At 42.8% G+C, this 20,916-nt stretch overlaps 1 protein-coding gene across 1 annotated transcript in view; it reads right to left on the bottom strand.

The window, feature by feature from the left end:
• Positions 1 to 20,916, bottom strand: part of tenm4 (teneurin transmembrane protein 4) — a 718,236-nt gene that overhangs the window by 303,616 nt on the left and 393,704 nt on the right. Inside the window, 2 exon segments of the mRNA XM_042296535.1 lie at positions 9,001 to 9,201; positions 19,395 to 19,589. Of these exon segments, the coding sequence (XP_042152469.1) occupies positions 9,001 to 9,201; positions 19,395 to 19,589 (396 nt within the window).

Below are 20,916 nucleotides of genomic sequence, written 5' to 3'. Positions count from 1 at the left end.
TGGTTAGAGAACAGGTGGTGATGAGTTAGAGAACAGGTGGTGATGAGTTAGAGAACAGGTGGTGATGAGTTAGAGAACAGGTGGTGATGCTGATGAGTTAGAGAACAGGTGGTGATGAGTTAGAGAACAGGTGGTGATGAGTTAGAGAACAGGTGGTGATGATGATGATGAGTTAGAGAACAGGTGGTGATGAGTTAGAGAACAGGTGGAGATGCTGATGATGAGTTAGAGAACAGGTGGTGATGATGATTGGTTAGAGAACAGGTGGTGATGAGTTAGAGAACAGGTGGTGATGAGTTAGAGAACAGGTGGTGATGAGTTAGAGAACAGGTGGTGATGCTGATGAGTTAGAGAACAGGTGGTGATGAGTTAGAGAACATGTGGTGATGCTGATGAGTTAGAGAACAGGTGGTGATGAGTTAGAGAACAGGTGGTGATGAGTTAGAGAACAGGTGGTGATGAGTTAGAGAACAGGTGGTGATGAGTTAGAGAACAGGTGGTGATGATGATGATGAGTTAGAGAACAGGTGGTGATGAGTTAGAGAACAGGTGGTGATGATGATGATGATGATGATGATGATGATGATGATGATGAGTTAGAGAACAGGTGGTGATGAGTTAGAGAACAGGTGGTCATGCTGATAAGTTAGAGAACAGGCGGTGATGAGTTAGAGAACAGGTGGTGATGCTGATGAGTTAGAGAACAGGTGGTGATGAGTTAGAGAACAGGTGGTGATGATGATGGTGATGAGTTAGAGAACAGGTGGTGATGAGTTGGTATACTATACTGCTACTATACTATATTATAGTGCTGCTATGGTATACTATACTGCTACTATACTATATTATATTGCTACTATAGTATACTGTACTGCTACTATACTATATTATAGTGCTGCTATAGTATACTGCTGTTATACTATATTATAGTGCTGCTATAGTATACTATACTGCTACTATACTATATTATAGTGCTGCTATAGTATACTATACTGCTGCTATACTATATTATAGTGCTGCTATAGTATACTGCTACTATACTATATTATAGTGCTGCTATAGTATACTATACTGCTACTATACTATATTATAGTGCTGCTATGGTATACTATACTGCTACTATACTATATTATAGTGCTGCTATGGTATACTATACTGCTACTATACTATATTATAATGCTACTATAGTATACTATACTGCTACTATACTACATTATAGTGCTGCTATAGTATACTGCTACTATACTATATTATAGTGCTGCTATAGTATACTATACTGCTACTATACTACATTATAGTGCTGCTATAGTATACTGCTACTATACTATATTATAGTGCTGCTATAGTAGCAGTATAGTATACTATAGCAGCACTATAATATAGTATAGTAGCAGTATACTATAGCAGCACTATAATATAGTATAGTAGCAGTATAGTATACTATAGTAGCAGTATAATATAGTATAGTAGCAGTATAGTATACCATAGAAACACTATAATATAGTATAGTAGCAGTATAGTATACTATAGCAGCACTATAATATAGTATAGTAGCAGTATAGTATACTATATATTATAATGCTACTATGGTGTACTATACTGCTACTATACTATATTATAGTGCTGCTATAGTATACTGCTGCTATACTATATTATAGTGCTGCTATAGTATACTATACTGCTACTATACTATATTATAGTGCTGCTATAGTATACTACTACTATACTATATTATAATGCTACTATAGTATACTATACTGCTACTATACTATATTATAGTGCTGCTATAGTATACTATACTGCTACTATACTATATTATAGTGCTGCTATAGTATACTATACTGCTACTATACTATATTATAGTGCTGCTATAGTATACTGCTACTATACTATATTATAGTGCTGCTATAGTATACTGCTACTATACTATATTATAGTGCTGCTATAGTATACTGCTACTATACTATATTATAGTGCTGCACTAGTATACTGCTACTATACTATATTATAGTGCTGCTATAGTATACTGCTACTATACTATATTATAGTGCTGCTATGGTGTACTATACTGCTACTATACTATATTATAGTGCTGCTATAGTATACTGCTACTATACTATATTATAGTACTGTTATAGTATACTATACTGCTACTATACTATATTATAGTGCTGCTATGGTGTACTATACTGCTACTATACTATATTATAGTGCTGCTATAGTATACTGCTGTTATACTATACGTATGCAGTTAATCCATACTGCTGCTATGCATACCCATCACTAATTTAACTCTCCATTCCCCTCCAAATCCCCAGGATTACCTAATAGGTCAGCCTGTCTGCTTCATATTAATGGGCCGTAAAGGAACTGGTGAGCGTTTGTCCCAAATGACAACATGTTCCCTACATAGCGAATAGGGACTAGGGTGCCATTTGGGACTCAACCCCGGTACACCAAGCAAAGCCTCATTTAAAATCTAATTTCAGACCTCTTCGTTCAGTTCAGATCCTGTTCTGTACTGATATCACATCAGTTGTCTGACAGAGTGAAAGACCAGAGAGAGAAAACACCAGAACGACTGGTTTTTCTGTACACTAAGACAGCTTGGTGTTTTAAATCTTATTGGCAAATCAATTGTTCTGAGCTTTTTGGTCAATTAGAGGTAAGTGAAGGTTAAATGTCCCAGCTGCCCTGTGACTTGGGGATATAGTGATGCGCAACATGAATATCACATTTCCCTGATGTGATGCTTCATTTTTGTTTTCTCTGCCTCGCTAGACAACACCACAGGGGATACATCCAGCTAGACAACACCACAGGGATTACATCCAGTTAGACAACACCACAGGGGATACATCCAGCTAGACAACACCACAGGGGTTACATCCAGCTAGTTACATCCAGCTAGACAACACCACAGGGGATACATCCAGCTAGACAACACCACAGGGGATACATCCAGCTAGACAACACCACAGGGGATACATCCAGCTAGTTACATCCAGCTAGACAACACCAGGGGATACATCCAGCTAGTTACATCCAGCTAGACAACACCACAGGGGATACATCCAGCTAGACAACACCACAGGGGATACATCCAGCTAGACAACACCACAGGGGATACATCCAGCTAGACAACACCACAGGGGATACATCCAGCTAGACAACACCACAGGGGATACATCCAGTTAGACAACACCACAGGGGATACATCCAGTTAGACAACACCACAGGGGATACATCCAGCTAGTTACATCCAGTTAGACAATACCACAGGGGTTACATCCAGCTAGACAACACCACCACATGGGATACATCCAGCTAGACAACACCACAGGGGATACATCCAGCTAGACAACACCACAGGGGATACATCCAGCTTGACAACACCACAGGGGATACATCCAGCTTGACAACACCACAGGGGTTACATCCAGCTAGTTACATCCAGCTAGACAACACCACAGGGGATACATCCAGCTAGACAACACCACAGGGGTTACATCCAGCTAGACAACACCACAGGGGATACATCCAGCTAGACAACACCACAGGGGTTACATCCAGCTAGTTACATCCAGCTAGACAACACCACAGGGGATACATCCAGCTAGACAACACCACAGGGGATACATCCAGCTAGACAACACCACAGGGGATACATCCAGCTAGACAACACCACAGGGGATACATCCAGCTAGACAACACCACAGGGGATACATCCAGACAACACCACAGGGGATACATCCAGCTAGACAACACCACAGGGGATACATCCAGCTAGACAACACCACAGGGGATACATCCAGCTAGACAACACCACAGGGGATACATCCCGCTAGACAACACCACAGGGGATACATCCAGCTAGACAACACCACAGGGGATACATCCAGCTAGACAACACCACAGGGGTTACATCCAGCTAGACAACACCACAGGGATTACATCCAGCTAGACAACACCACAGGGGATACATCCAGCTAGACAACACCACAGGGATTACATCCAGCTAGACAACACCACAGGGGATACATCCAGCTAGACAACAACACATGGGTTACATCCAGCTAGACAACACCACCACATGGGATACATCCAGCTAGACAACACCACAGGGGATACATCCAGCTAGACAACACCACAGGGGATACATCCAGCTTGACAACACCACAGGGGATACATCCAGCTAGACAACACCACAGGGGTTACATCCAGCTAGACAACACCACAGGGGATACATCCAGCTTGACAACACCACAGGGGTTACATCCAGCTAGTTACATCCAGCTAGACAACACCACAGGGGATACATCCAGCTAGACAACACCACAGGGGTTACATCCAGCTAGACAACACCACAGGGGATACATCCAGCTTGACAACACCACAGGGGTTACATCCAGCTAGTTACATCCAGCTAGACAACACCACAGGGGATACATCCAGCTAGACAACACCACAGGGGATACATCCAGCTAGACAACACCACAGGGGATACATCCAGCTAGTTACATCCAGCTAGACAACACCACAGGGGATACATCCAGCTAGTTACATCCAGCTAGACAACACCACAGGGGATACATCCAGCTAGACAACACCACAGGGGATACATCCAGCTAGACAACACCACAGGGATACATCCAGCTAGACAACACCACAGGGGATACATCCAGCTAGACAACACCACAGGGGATACATCCAGCTAGACAACACCACAGGGGATACATCCAGCTAGACAACACCACAGGGGATACATCCCGCTAGACAACACCACAGGGGATACATCCAGCTAGACAACACCACAGGGGATACATCCAGCTAGACAACACCACAGGGGTTACATCCAGCTTACATCCAGCTAGTTACATCCAGCTAGACAACACCACAGGGGATACATCCCGCTAGACAACACCACAGGGGATACATCCAGCTAGACAACACCACAGGGGTTACATCCAGCTAGTTACATCCAGCTAGACAACACCACAGGGGTTACATCCAGCTAGACAACACCACAGGGGATACATCCAGCTAGACAACACCACAGGGGATACATCCAGCTAGACAACACCACAGGGGATACATCCAGCTAGACAACACCACAGGGGATACATCCAGCTAGACAACAACACATGGGTTACATCCAGCTAGACAACACCACATGGGCTACATCCAGCTAGACAACACCACAGGGGATACATCCAGCTAGTTACATCCAGCTAGACAACACCACAGGGGTTACATCCAGTTAGACAACACCACAGGGGATACATCCAGCTAGACAACACCACAGGGGTTACATCCAGTTTGACAACACCACAGGGGATACATCCAGCTAGACAACACCACAGGGGATACATCCAGCTAGTTACATCCAGCTAGACAACACCACAGGGGATACATCCAGCTAGACAACACCACAGGGGATACATCCAGCTAGACAACACCACAGGGGATACATCCAGCTAGACAACACCACAGGGGATACATCCAGCTAGACAACACCACAGGGGATACATCCAGCTAGACAACACCACAGGGGATACATCCAGCTAGACAACACCACAGGGGATACATCCAGCTAGACAACACCACAGGGGATACATCCAGCTAGACAACAACACATGGGATACATCCAGCTAGTTACATCCAGCTAGACAACACCACAGGGGATACATCAACTAGACAACACCACAGGGGATACATCCAGCTAGACAACACCATGTCTCTGACAAGATCCTCACTTTGCTTGTGCCCTTAATTTTCTCTGACTGCAAACAAAACATTCATGTGTTCCATATGACACCCTATTCCCTACATAGCGCACTACTTTTGAGGACAGCCCTAAGGGTCCTGGTATCAAAAAAAAGTGTGTTCTACTGTATATGGGGAATAGTGTACCATTTGGGAGGCAGCCCATGTGTGAGGGGGTTTAGAGACAGAGTGAAGCCAATCGGACAAGGACAGAAAACCCAAACGTATTACTAAAATCAGCTGTGATTGCTGCCGTAGAGAAGTAGAGCTGAAGCCTACTTCTGGTGATGGGGATAATTGGTGCTTTCATGTTAAGCAGCAACATTTTTTGGACATAACCACATACACACACGATTAAAAATAATCACTAGTGTTTATTTCTGACAGGAACCTCAGCAGTTACCTCAGTCGGATGCACATTTCTGAGGATTATCTTGAACTGAAAAACTAGCGTAAAACTTTAATTAAAAACCAATCTCTAATAGCCGCCTGTCCCTATTAATAGAACATACCTGTTTCAAATAAACACCAGGTCTAGGTAATTGTTTATGAGGTTACCATGAATTACAATTATTTATTTAAGAGGTTTAACGTTTGATGTATTATATGAAATAATTCAGTAATGACTCAAAATAATTATGGCAATCATCTGTTTTTATCGACATAAAAAAAAAACTGCTAGCCATTGGCTGCTAACAGCTGAGAACTGCTAGCCATTGGCTGCTAACAGCTGAGAACTGCTAGCCATTGGCTGCTAACAGCTGAGAACTGCTAGCCATTGGCTGCTAACAGCTGAGAACTGCTAGCCATTGGCTGCTAACAGCTGGGACCTGCTAGCTAACTGGCAAGCACAAAAACAGTCTTCAACTTCAGGAGTACAGACTTCAGGAGTACAGACTTCAGGAGTACAGACTTCAGGAGTACAGACTTCAGGAGTACAGACTTCAGGAGTACAGACTTCAGGAGTACAGACTTCAGGAGTACAGACTTCAGGAGTACAGACTTCAGGAGTACAGACTTCAGGAGTACAGAAAGGAAACAGTCTTGAACATGATTTAGAAAGGAACACACCTGTCTATATAAAGGTCCCACAGTTGACAGTACATGTCAGAACAGAAACTATTTAAGTCCCAAGGAACTGTTTATAGATCTCAGAGATATAATTGTGATGAGGCATATATCTGGGGAAGGGGAGACAACTAGTTCGAGAATGTTGAACGTTTCAAAGAGCACAGTGGTTTCCATCATTGGAAAATGAAAAAAATATGGAACTACCCAGACTCTAAAGCAAGAAGGACCTTGGTCAGGGAGGTGACCAAGAACCCAATGACAGAACTACATAGATCCTTGGCTGCGATGGGAGAACCTGTCAGAAGGATAACAGTCTCTACAGCACTTCACCAATCTGGGCTTTATGGCAGAGTGGCCAGAGGGAATCCACTCCTAAGAAAAAGGCACGTCTGGAGTTTAGAAAATAAGGCACATGAAAGACTCTGAGACGGCAAAAAAAGATTATGTGGTCTGATGAGACAAACATGTAACTCGCTATGCTTTGAGAAAACCAGGCACAGCTTATCATCTGTCTAACACCATCCCTACCGTGAAGCATGGTGGTGGCAGCATCATGCTATGGGGAGGCTTTTCAGCAGCAGGGACTGGGATCGAGGGAACAATGAATGATGCCAAATAGAGGCAAATCCTTGATGTGAATCTGCTTCAGAGTGCAAACGACCTTATACTGGGGACGAAGTTTCAGCGCAACGCTTGAATGGCCTTCAGAACAAGAATGTCAAGGTCCTTGAGTGGCCCAGCCAAAGCAAAGACTTGAATCCAATTTAAAATCTGTGCAAAGACTTGAAGATTGTTGTTCACAGCTCCCCATCTAACTTAATAGAGCTTGAGAAAATCTGCAAGGTAGAATGGTAGAAAATCCCCAAATCCAGATCTGGAAAGCTGATCCAGACATACTGAAGATGACTCAAAGCTGATCCAGACATACTGAAGATGACTCAAAGCTGATCCAGACATACTGAAGACGACTCAAAGCTGATCCAGACATACTGAAGATGACTCAAAGCTGATCCAGACATACTGAAGACGACTCAAAGCTGATCCAGACATACTGAAGACGACTCAAAGCTGATCCAGACATACTGAAGACGACTCAAAGCCTTTACAGACATACTGAAGACGACTCAAAGCTGATCCAGACATACTGAAGACGACTCAAAGCTGATCCAGACATACTGAAGACGACTCAAAGCTGATCCAGACATACTGAAGACGACTCAAAGCTGATCCAGACATACTGAAGACGACTCAAAGCTGATCCAGACATACTGAAGACGACTCAAAGCCTTTACAGACATACTGAAGACGACTCAAAGCTGATCCAGACATACTGAAGACGACTCAAAGCTGATCCAGACATACTGAAGACGACTCAAAGCAGTTACAGACATAGACGACTCAAAGCTGTAATCACCACCAAAGGTTCTTCTACAAAGTATTGGGTGTGAATAGTTAGGTAAATTAGATATTTCTGTGTCTCATTTTTAATAAATTAGCAAAAATATATAAAACTGTGTGTGAATTCAGCGGTAACACACAACATGTGGATTAAGTCACAGGGTATGAAGACTTTCTGAAGAATGAATATGAATACGTATTGAGGTCCGGGCCGGTCCGGTCCAGTACTTATTAGATATACTGCATTTACAAAACATTAAGAACACCTGCTCTTTCCTTGACATAGACTGACCAGGTGAATCCAGGTGAAAGCTACGATCCCTTATTGATGTCAGTTGTTAAATCCACTTCAATCAGTGTAGATGAAGGGGAGGAGACAGGTGGTTAAAGAAGGATTTTTAAACCTTGAGACAATTGAGACTTGGACTGCAAGACAAGCGCACCGGTTTAAATGTGTCAAGAACTGCAACGCTGCTGGGTTTTTCACACTCAACAGTTTCCCGTGTGTATCCAGAATAGTCCACCACCCAAAGGACATCCAGCCAACTTGACACAACTGTGGGGGAGAATTTGGGTCAACATGGGCCAGAATCACTGTGGAATGGTTTCAACACCGTGTCCAGTCCATGACCTGACGGATTGAGAGGCTGTTCTGACGGCAAAAGGTGGGGATGTGAACTCGATAGTCGGAACGTGTTCCTAATAGTTGGTATACTCCGTGTGTATTAGATTGAGATATTAAGATATATTTCTTTAGCCACTGACCTGTGGAGCAGTCCTGTCCGGTCCAGTTGGGGTCACAGCTGCAGGTTCCTGTGTCTGTCAGGAAGGCTCCGTGTCCGGAACACTGGTCCATGCAGGACGCCCTGGTGCTCTCACACCCCGACCCGCCCCAGCCCACGAAACAGTGGCACTCTCCACGCACACAAACCCCACGCCCAGAACAGGTAGGGTCCAGGCAGTCCACTGGAAGAGAGAGAAAGAGAGATATACAGAGACAGAGAGACAGAGAGAAAGAGAGAGAAATAGAGAGGGGAGAGAGAGACATAGAGAGAGAGAGAGAGAGAGAGAGAGAGAGAGAGAGAGAGAGAGAGAGAAAGAGAGAGAGAGAGAGAGAGAGAGAGAAAGAGAGAGAGAGAGAGGGAGAGACAGAGAGAGACAGAGAGAGAGAGAGAAATAGAGAGGGGAGAGAGAGACATAGAGACAGAGAGAGAGAGAGAGAGAGAGAGAGAGAGAGAGAGAGAGAGAGAGAGAGAGAGAGAGAGAGAGAGACAGAGAGAGACAGAGAGAGAGGGAGAATTAGATACACAGGCAACACAGAGACAGAGTCACATAGAGCAGGAAGACAGTCACAGAGAGCAGGAAGACAGAGTCACATAGAAACACAGTCAGTCAATGACAGAGTTACACAGAGACAGTCAACACAGTCCCTGATAGACAGAGTTAGGCAGAAACACAGTCAACATAGTCCCTGATAGACATAGCTAGGCAGGTTTACAGTCAACACAGTCCCAGAGGATATAGACAGTCCCTCCAGGCTCCTGCTGTTTGCAGTGCGCCCCCCTTCGGGCCTCCAGCCCCCACTGGGCCGTCCTGGCATCTCTATCAGACAGCCAGGGGACAAGGGGAGGATGATCACTACACGGGGGAACAATAACCGTCCACAGTGGGGACTGGGATTCAGCGCTCTAGCCTCAACAGGCTTAGTGTTTAGTGCATGTTACACCCTTACAAAGCAGACAGGAGCTGACATCTACAGAGAGGTCGACTAGCTCTCTCTGAGCCCTGGGAGGAACAGAAAGGGGATTTACAAAACAGGCAAATGACAAACCTTCCTTCACAGCAAAACTCTAAAAACAGAAGAGGAGGCGAGGAAGGACGGAAAAAAGGAGAGATCAAGTAGAGGACAGAGGAGAGAGGAGAAAAGAGAAAAGTAGAGGACAGACAGAAGGAGAGGACACAAAGAGAAGAGGAGAAGAGAGGAGTAGAGGACAGACAGACAGAAGGAGAGGACACAGACAGAAGGAGAGGACACAGACAGAAGAGGAGAAGAGAGGAGTAGAGGACAGACAGACAGAAGGAGAGGAGAGGACATACAGAAGGAGAGGACACAGAGAGAAGAGAGAGAAGAGGAGAAGAGAGGAGTAGAGAGGAGTAAAGTATTAACTTAAGGGGGCTGAATAATTTTGAATAATTTTGCACGCCCAATTTTTCAGTTTTTGATTTGTTAAAAAAGTTTGAAATATCCAATAAATGTCGTTCCACTTCATGATTGTGTCCCACTTGTTGTTGATTCTTCACAAAAAAATACAGTTTTATATCTTTATGTTTGAAGCCTGAAATGTGGCAAAAGGTCGCAAAGTTCAAGGGGGCCGAATACTTTTGCAAGGCACTGTATATACAATACCTGTCCTGATTATATATACAATACCTGTCCTGATTATATATACAATAGCTGTCCTGATTATATATACAATACCTGTCCTGATTATATATACAATATCTGTCCTGATTATATACACAATACCTGTCCTGATTATATACACAATACCTGTCCTGATTATATACACAATACCTGTCCTGATTATATACACAATACCTGTCCTGATTATATACACAATACCTGTCCTGATTATATACACAATACCTGTCCTGATTGGTGGTCGACCGATTAATCAGAATGACCGATTAATTAGAGCAGATTTCACGTTTTCATAACAAATCGGTAATCTGCATTTTTGGACACCGATCGTGGCCGATTACATTGCAATCCACGAGGAGACTGCGTGGCAGGCTGACTACCTGTTACTCCACGAGGAGACTGCGTGACAGGCTGACTACCTGTTACTCCACGAGGAGACTGCGTGGCAGGCTGACTACCTGTTACTCCACGAGGAGACTGCGTGGCAGGCTGACTACCTGTTACTCCACGAGGAGACTGCGTGGCAGGCTGACTACCTGTTACTCCACGAGGAGACTGCGTGGCAGGCTGACTACCTGTTACACGAGGAGACTGCGTGGCAGGCTGACTACCTGTTACTGAGGAGACTGCGTGGCAGGCTGACTACCTGTTACTCCACGAGACTGCATGGCAGGCTGACTACCTGTTACTCCACGAGGAGACTGCATGGCAGGCTGACTACCTGTTACTCCACGAGGAGACTGCTGACTACCTGTTACTCCACGAGGAGACTGCTGACTACCTGTTACTCCACGAGGAGACTGCGTGGCAGGCTGACTACCTGTTACTCCACGAGGAGACTGCTGACTACCTGTTACTCCACGAGGAGACTGCTGACTACCTGTTACTCCACGAGGAGACTGCGTGGCAGGCTGACTACCTGTTACTCCACGAGGAGACTGCGTGGCAGGCTGACTACCTGTTACTCCACGAGGAGACTGCGTGGCAGGCTGACTACCTGTTACTCCACGAGGAGACTGCTGACTACCTGTTACTCCACGAGGAGACTGCTGACTACCTGTTACTCCACGAGGAGACTGCGTGGCAGGCTGACTACCTGTTATGTGAGTGCAGCAACGAGCCATGGTAAGGTGCTAGCTAGCATTAAACGTATCTTATAAAAAACAATCAATCTTAACATAATCACTAGTTAACTACACATGGTTGATGATATTACTAGTTTATGTAGCTTGTCCTGCGTTGCATATAAATCGATGCGGTGCCTGTTAATTTATCATTGAATCACAGCCTACTTCTCCAAACGGGTGATTTAACAAGCGCATTCGTGAAAAAAGCACTGTCGTTGCACCAATGTGTACCTAACCATAAACATCAACGCCTTTCTTAAAATCAATACACAAGTATATATTTTTAAACCTGCATATTTAGTTAATATTGCCTGCTAACATGAATTTATTTTAACTAGGGAACTTGTGTCACGTCTCTTGGGTTCTGTTCAACAGAGTCAGGGTAAATGCAGCAGTTTGGGCCACCTGACTCGTTGCGAACTGGGTGAAGACCATTTCTTCTTAACAACACCTATGCAGCAGTTTGGGCCACCTGGCCGTAATTAATGTGCCAGAATTGTACATAATTATGACATAACATTGAAGGTTGTGCAATGTAACAGCAATATTTAGACTGATGGATGCCACCCGTTAGATAAAATACAGAACGGTTCCGTATTTCACTGAAAGAATAAACGTTTTGATTTCGAAATTATAGTTTCCGGATTTTACCATATTAATGACTGAAGGCTCGTATTTCTGTGTGTTATTATGTTATAATTAAGTCTATGATTTGATAGAGCAGTCTGACTGAGCGATGGTAGGCAGCAGCAGGCTCATTAGCATTCATTCAAACAGCACTTTCGTGCGTTTGCCAGCAGCTCTTAGCAAGCACAGAGCTGTTTATGACTTCAAGCCCATCAACTCCCGAGATGAGGCTGGTGTAACCGATGTGGAATGGCCAGCTAGTTAGCGGGGTGTGCGCTAATAGCGTTTCAATCGGTGACGTCACTTGCTCTGAGACCTTGAAGTAGTAGTTCCCCTTGCTCTGCAAGGGCAGCGGCTTTTGTGGAGCGATGGGTAACGGTGCTTCGAGGGTGGCTGTTGTCGATGTGTTCCTGGTTCGAGCCCAGGTAGGGGCGAGGAGAGGGACGGAAGCTATACTGTTACACTGGCAATACTAAAGTGCCTATAAAAATATCCAATTGTCAAAGGTATTTGAAATACAAATGGTATAGAGAGAAATAGTCCTATAACTACAACCTAAAATTTCTTACCTGGGAAAATTGAAGACTCATGTTGAAAGGACCCACCAGCTTTCATATGTTCTCATGTTCTGAGCAAGGAACTGAAACGTTAGCTTTTTTACATGGCACATATTGCACTTTTACTTTCTTCTCCAACACTTTGTTTTTGCATTATTTAAACCAAATTGAACATGTTTCATTATTTATTTGAGACTAACTTGATTTAATTGATGTATTATATTAAGTTTAAATAAGTGTTCATTCAGTATTGTTGTAATTGTCATTATTACAAATAAATAAATACATTTTTAAAAATCGGCAGATTAATCCGTATCGTCTTTTTTTGGTCCTCCAATAATCGGCATTGGAGTTGAAAAATTATAATCGGTCTCTAGTCCTGATTATATATACATTGACTTCAGACTTTTTCCACATTTTGTTACGTTCAAGCCTTATTTAAAATGGATTAAATAAATACAAATCCTCATCAATCTACACACAATACCCAATAAAGACGAAGCGAAAATAGGTTTGCAGGATGTTTGTAAATGTATTAAAAATAAATAACAGAAATACCTTATTTAAATAAGCATTCAGACCATTTGCTATGAGACTTGAAATTGAGCTCAGGTGCATGCTGTTTCCATTGATCATCCTTGAGATGTTTCTACAAGTTGATTGGAGTCCACCTGTGGTAAATTCAATATGATTGGACATAATTTGGAAAGGCACACACCTGTCTATATAAGGTCCGACAGTTGACAGTGCATGTCAGAGCAAAAACCAAGCCATGAGGTCAAAGAATTGTCCGTTGAGCTTCGAGACAGGATTGTGTGGAGGCACAGATCTGGGGAAGGGTACCAAAACATTTATACAACATTGAAGGTCCCCAAGAACACAGTGGCCTCCATCATTCTTAAATGGAAGAACCTTCCAGAAGGACAACCATCTCTACAGCTCTCCACCAATCAGATATTTTTGGTAGTGGTCAGAAGGAAGCCAATCTTCAGTAAAATGTTCATGACAGCCCACTTGGAGTTTGCCAAAAGGCACCTAAAGACTCTCAGACCATGAGAAAAAAAGATTCTCTGGTCTGATGAAACCAAGGTTGAAGTCTTTTGGCCTGAATGCCAAGTGTCTGGTGGCAGCATCAAGCTGTGGGGATGTTTTTCAGTGGTAGGGACTGGGAGACTAGGCAGAATCGAGGAAACAATGAACGGAGCAAAGTACAGAGAGATCATTGATGAAAACCTGCTCCAGAACAGTCAGGACCTTAGACTGGGTGAAGGTTCACCTTCTAACAGGACAACGACCCTAAGCACACAGCCAAGACAACGCAGGAGTGGCTTCGGGACAAGTCTCTGAATGTCCTTGAGTGGCCCAGCCAGAGCCTGGACTTGAACCTGATCGAACATCTCTGGAGAGACATCCAACCTGACAGAAACGCTTCCCATCCAACCTGACAGAGCTTGAGAGGATCTGCAGAGAAGAATGGGAGAAACTCCCAGATACAGGTGCCAAGCTTGTAGCGTCAAACCCAAAAGTCAATTAAAAAAATATATAAAACCTGTTTTCACTTTTTAAAACCGTCAAGCGCTATGATGAAACTGGCTCTCATGAGGACTGACACAAAAAGGAAGACCCAGAGTTACCTCTGCTGCAGAGGATAAGTTCATTAGAGTTACCAGCCTCAGAAATTGCAGCCCAAATAAATGCTTCACAGAGTTCAAGTAACAGACACATCTCAACATCAACTGTTCAGATGAGACTGCGTGAATCAGGCCTTCATGGTCTAATTGCTGACAAGAAACCACTAATAAAGGACACCAATAAGTAGAAGAGACTTGCTTGGGCCAAGAAACACGAGCAATGGACATTAGACCGGTGGAAATCTGTCCTTTGGTCTGATGAGTCCACATTTGAGATTTTTGGTTCCAACCGCCGTGTCTTTGTGAGACACAGAGTAGGTGAACAGATGATCTCCGCATGTGTGGTTCTCACCGTGAAGCATGGAGGAGGTGTGATTGTGTGGGGGTGCTTTGCTGGTGACACTGTCAGTGATTTATTTAGAATTGAAGGCTCACTTAACCAGCATGACTACCACAGCATTCTGCAGTGATACACCATCCCATCTGGTTTGCGCTTAGTGGGACAATCATTTGTTTTTTAACAGGACAATGACCCAACACACCTCCAGGCTGTGTTAGGGCTATTTGACCAAGAAGGAGAGTGATGGAGTGCTGCATCAGATGACCTGGCCTCCACCATAATCTGACCTCAACCCAATTGAGATGGTTTGGGGTGAGTTGGACCGCAGAGTGAAGGAAAAGCAGCCAACAAGTGCTCAGCATATGTGGGAACTCCTTCAAGACTGTTGGAAAAGCATTCCAGGTGAAGCTGGTTGAGAGAATGCTAAAACTGTGCAGAGCTGTCAGAAAGGCATAAAGGGTGGTTACTTTGAAGAATCTAAAATCTAAAATAGATTTGGATTTGTTTAACAATTGAATACATTTTTTTTAACATGTTATTTCATAGTTTTGATGTCTTCACTATTATTCTACAATGTAGAAAATAGTAAAAAATAAAAAAATAAAAGAAAAACCCCTTGAATGAGTAGGTGTGTCCAAACTTTTGACAAGGTGTCTCCAAACTAAGCTAGATGGTGTCACTACAGCCCCTGGTTTGATCCCAGGCTGTATCACAACTGGCCGTGATCGGGAGTCCCATAGGACGTCACACAATTGGCCCAGCGTCGTCTGGGGGTTCGGGGTTTTACTCATCGTGCTCTAGCGACTACTTGTGGCGGGCGCTTGAAGGCTGACCTCTGACCTCGGTCATCAGTTGAACGGTGTTTCCTCTGACACATTGGTGCGGCTGGCTTCCAGGTTAAGCGGGCGGGTGTTAAAGAAGAGCGGTTTGGCGGGTCATGTTTCAGAGGACGCATGACTCGACCTTCGTCTCCCGAGCCCGTTGGGGAGTTGCAGAGGTGAGACAAGATCGAAATTAGGGAGAAAAATGGGGTAGTGGTCTGGACTTAGGAGCTGGAGTAGCATCTGGCTAGTGGGGGCACCAAGACAACGTTACGTCATCTCCCCTTTATCATTACATAAAAGGCTCTAAAGATCCATTAGAATGAGACAGAAAAGATCCCATGACTCTCCAGATATGCGTCCCAAATGACACCCTATTCCCTATGTAGTGGCCTACTTTTGACCAGAGCCCTATGCAGGCTTCTGTACTATATAGTACGGTAGCTCATTATATAGAGAATAGGGTGTCATTTGGGTCTCAACCCAGGTCTCTCTCTCTCTCTCTCTCGGTAGGCAGATGGTTTGGGGGCGCCAGGCTCAGAGAGGCAGAGAGATCAGAGGCTGGGTCCAACTGACATCACTGTCTCTCCTGGTAATTAATCATACTGGATGAAGGTCGTAGGAGAAGAAGGGTAGAGGTGCTTGTGGGTCTCTGCTGCGCCATACAGCTAATGGTTCCCAAACCCTGATAGAATAGGGGTGTGCAGGGGCTAGGGGATGTCAGGAAGCACCATCTATCAAACTCACAGGGGCCATTACTCATCTGGAAATGAGAGGTTTCAACAGACTGACAAATACAATGGCTACTTCAATCTCATCCTTTGTTTTCTCTCCTCTCCTCTTTTCTCTTCCCTCGCTCCTTCTCTCTCGTCATCCTCAGATAGCAGCAGCTATTAATGGATTACAGAGATCCCTCCTCGTCATCCTCAGATAGCAGCAGCTATTAATGGATTACAGAGATCCCTCCTCGTCATCCTCAGATAGCAGCAGCTATTAATGGATCACAGAGATCCCTCCTCGTCATCCTCAGATAGCAGCAGCTATTAATGGATTAAAGTCACACTTTCCCTCTTTGCAAATTCAACTCATTGGATTTTCAGATGACAAAGGGGATTGTTTTGTGTGGATGATAGAAAGCTCTGGACCCTCTTTACATAATGAATAGGGAATAGAGGAGGACAGAGAGAGATAAAATCGCAGTTCAAATTGGCGAAAAAAAACACAACAGATTTCTTTCAACAGCTTAAACCTCACCCTACTAAAATCTGAAGTCAAAATGTCTACTGCTGATGATCTGGTGCTTCTGTCCCCGACCAAGGAGGCCCTACAGCAGCACCTAGATCCTCTGCACAGATTCTGTCAGATCTGGGCCCTGACAGTAAATCTCAGTAAGACAAAAATAATGGTGTTCCAAAAAAGCCTAGTTTTCCTAGAGCACACAAAAAACTATACGTACCTCGGCCTAAACATCAACACCACAGATAACTTCCACAAAGCTGTGAACGATCTGAGAGACAAGGCAAGAAGGGCCTTCTACGCCATCAAAAGGAACATACAATTAGACATAACAATTGTTTTTACATTGGATAAATGCAGAGACTCAGAGCTAGAAAATGGTATATCATACAGTACAGTTGAGGAACAATGGGAAAGTAATTCTGCTTTGAGAGTTGATGAATTTGTAACCTCACTTTTGAGAAAATGGCCCTTGAATGTTTTGGTACCTACTGGAGAGCTCTTCTTTGTCTACACCCCTATTCAGCATCGTTCACAACCTCTTAAGCTTTAGCCCCGCCCACAAAATCAGAGTGTTGTCTCTTTAAGGGTTGATCAGAGCTTTCTGTCCTAATAACAGCAGTCACGCACCCAAGCTAACTGGCTAACTGGCTAACGTTTGCTAGCTTGCTAGCTTGCTAGCTACTTCTTGACACAAATGAGAGAACACCTCACTCTGAACATTTTACTCTCCCCAGCAGAGCTGGTTAGGCTGTTTTCATGTTATCCAGAGCGTTGGTGACTGTAACTGTGCTGCTGGAAATAATTTAATTACGCTTTTTTGCCAACGTTTACTGACACCGGCCATATTCAACAGGTGTTGAGCATTTGTAAATTTGTCAGTTATTCTGAGCTTTGGCACACTCAGACGAGAGTCTGCAGCTGACCAACCAGGTGCAATGTTTGCTAGCTAACATTGGGCTATAACTAGCAAAGCAATGTAGTCAGGGATATACAGTGACATGTTCATCTCTACCCTCTACAGGGATATCTTTACCCTCTACAGGGATATCTTTACCCTCTACAGGGATAGATTTACCCTCTACAGGGATAGATTTACCCTCTACAGGGATATCTTTACCCTCTACAGGGATATCTTTACCCTCTACAGGGATAGATTTACCCTCTACAGGGATAGATTTACCCTCTACAGGGATAGATTTACCCTCTACAGGGATAGCTCTACCCTCTACAGGGATATCTTTACCCTCTACAGGGATAGATTTACCCTCTACAGGGATAGATTTACCCTCTACAGGGATAGATTTACCCTCTACAGGGATATCTTTACCCTCTACAGGGATAGATGTACCCTCTACAGGGATAGATTTACCCTCTACAGGGATAGATTTACCCTCTACATGGATATCTTTACCCTCTACAGGGATAGATTTACCCTCTACAGGGATAGATTTACCCTCTACAGGGATAGCTCTACCCTCTACAGGGATATCTTTACCCTCTACAGGGATAGATTTACCCTCTACAGGGATAGATTTACCCTCTACAGGGATAGATTTACCCTCTACAGGGATATCTTTACCCTCTACAGGGATAGATTTACCCTCTACAGGGATAGATTTACCCTCTACAGGGATAGATTTACCCTCTACAGGGATATCTTTACCCTCTACAGGGATAACTTTACCCTCTACAGGGATATATTTACCCTCTACAGGGATAGCTTTACCCTCTACAGGGATATCTTTACCCTCTACAGGGATAACTTTACCCTCTACAGGGATAACTTTACCCTCTACAGGGATAGATTTACCCTCTACAGGGATAGATTTACCCTCTACAGGGATAGATTTACCCTCTACAGGGATAGATTTACCCTCTACAGGGATAACTTTACCCTCTACAGGGATAGATTTACCCTCTACAGGGATAGCTTTACCCTCTACAGGGATAAATTTACCCTCTACAGGGATAGATTTACCCTCTACAGGGATAGATTTACCCTCTACAGGGATAACTTTACCCTCTACAGGGATAGATTTACCCTCTACAGGGATAGCTTTACCCTCTACAGGGATAGCTTTACCCTCTACAGGGATAACTTCACCCTCTACAGGGATAGATTTACCCTCTACAGGGATAGCTTTACCCTCAGGGTCTGTAGTTCCTTAGACCGCTGTGCCACTGGGGGGCCCAAGAAGGAGTCTGTAGTGACTTACTCACTTTTAAAATATAAAATATAAATTAAATCTGTGTGATCCTGGTCAAACTCTGATAAACGTTACTTTCTTCATCAATCAATTAATTAATTCATCCGTTCATTAATTCATTAATCCATTAATTAATCCATTCATTCATTCATCAGTTCATTCATGAATTACTCCATTCATTCAATCACCTTCTTCACAGTTCTCTCCCTTGTATGCAGGGTTACAGATGCATGTCCCCACGATGCAGGTCCCATGGCCAGAGCAGGTGACGTCTATGCACTGGTTGGTGGGAACATCACACTCCCCGCCCTTCCAGCCACTGTGACACATGCATCGCCCTTTGAGGTACTGTCCATTCCCACTGCACAGCACCGGACAGGACGCTTTGAAGAGGGACAGATGGGCACACAGACAGATAGACAGTCAGATAGCACCACAATTTGAATGGACTCCACCAACCATAGCTTCAAACTATAATGTGTGTGCTGGAGGCTCTTGCAAAGAAAATGATGAACAGTTTTGCTTCCTAACTAACGTTGTGTCAACGCTAACAGGGGAGTGATGCCAGCTCCAAAACGATGTACAAACTACAGTAAATATATGTTATGTACTAACTACAGTAAATATATGTTATGTACTAACTACAGTAAATATATGTTATGTACTAACTACAGTAAATATATGTTATGTACTAACTACAGTAAATATATGTTATGTACTAACTAAAGTAAATATATGTTATGTACTAACTACAGTAAATATTTGTTAAGTACTAACTACAGTAAATATATGTTATGTACTAACTACAGTAAATATATGTTATGTACTAACTACAGTGAATATATGTTATGTACTAACTACAGTAAATATATGTTATGTACTAACTACAGTAAATATATGTTATGTACTAACTACAGTAAATATATGTTATGTACTAACTACAGTAAATATATGTTATGTACTAACTAAAGTAAATATATGTTATGTACTAACTACAGTAAATATATGTTATGTACTAACTAAAGTAAATATATGTTATGTACTAACTACAGTAAATATGTGTTATGTACTAACTACAGTAAATATATGTTATGTACTAACTACAGTAAATATATGTTATGTACTAACTACAGTAAATATTTGTTATGTACTAACTACAGTAAATATATGTTATGTACTAACTACAGTAAATATATGTTATGTACTAACTACAGTAAATATATGTTATGTACTAACTACAGTAAATATTTGTTATGTACTAACTACAGTAAATATATGTTATGTACTAACTACAGTAAATATGTGTTATGTACTAACTACAGTAAATATATGTTATGTACTAACTACAGTAAATATATGTTATGTACTAACTACAGTAAATATATGTTACGTACTAACTACAGTAAATATATGTTATGTACTAACTAAAGTAAATATATGTTATGTACTAACTACAGTAAATATGTGTTATGTACTAACTACAGTAAATATATGTTATGTACTAACTACAGTAAATATATGTTACGTACTAACTACAGTAAATATGTGTTATGTACTAACTACAGTAAATATATATTATGTACTAACTACAGTAAATATGTGTTATGTACTAACTACAGTAAATATATGTTATATACTAACTACAGTAAATATATGTTATGTACTAACTACAGTAAATATATGTTACGTACTAACTACAGTAAATATATG

This window comes from Oncorhynchus tshawytscha, linkage group LG13 (assembly GCF_018296145.1).
Source record: "Oncorhynchus tshawytscha isolate Ot180627B linkage group LG13, Otsh_v2.0, whole genome shotgun sequence".
NCBI lineage: Eukaryota > Metazoa > Chordata > Actinopteri > Salmoniformes > Salmonidae > Oncorhynchus > Oncorhynchus tshawytscha.
This window is presented reverse-complemented; position numbering and strand designations above follow the sequence as displayed.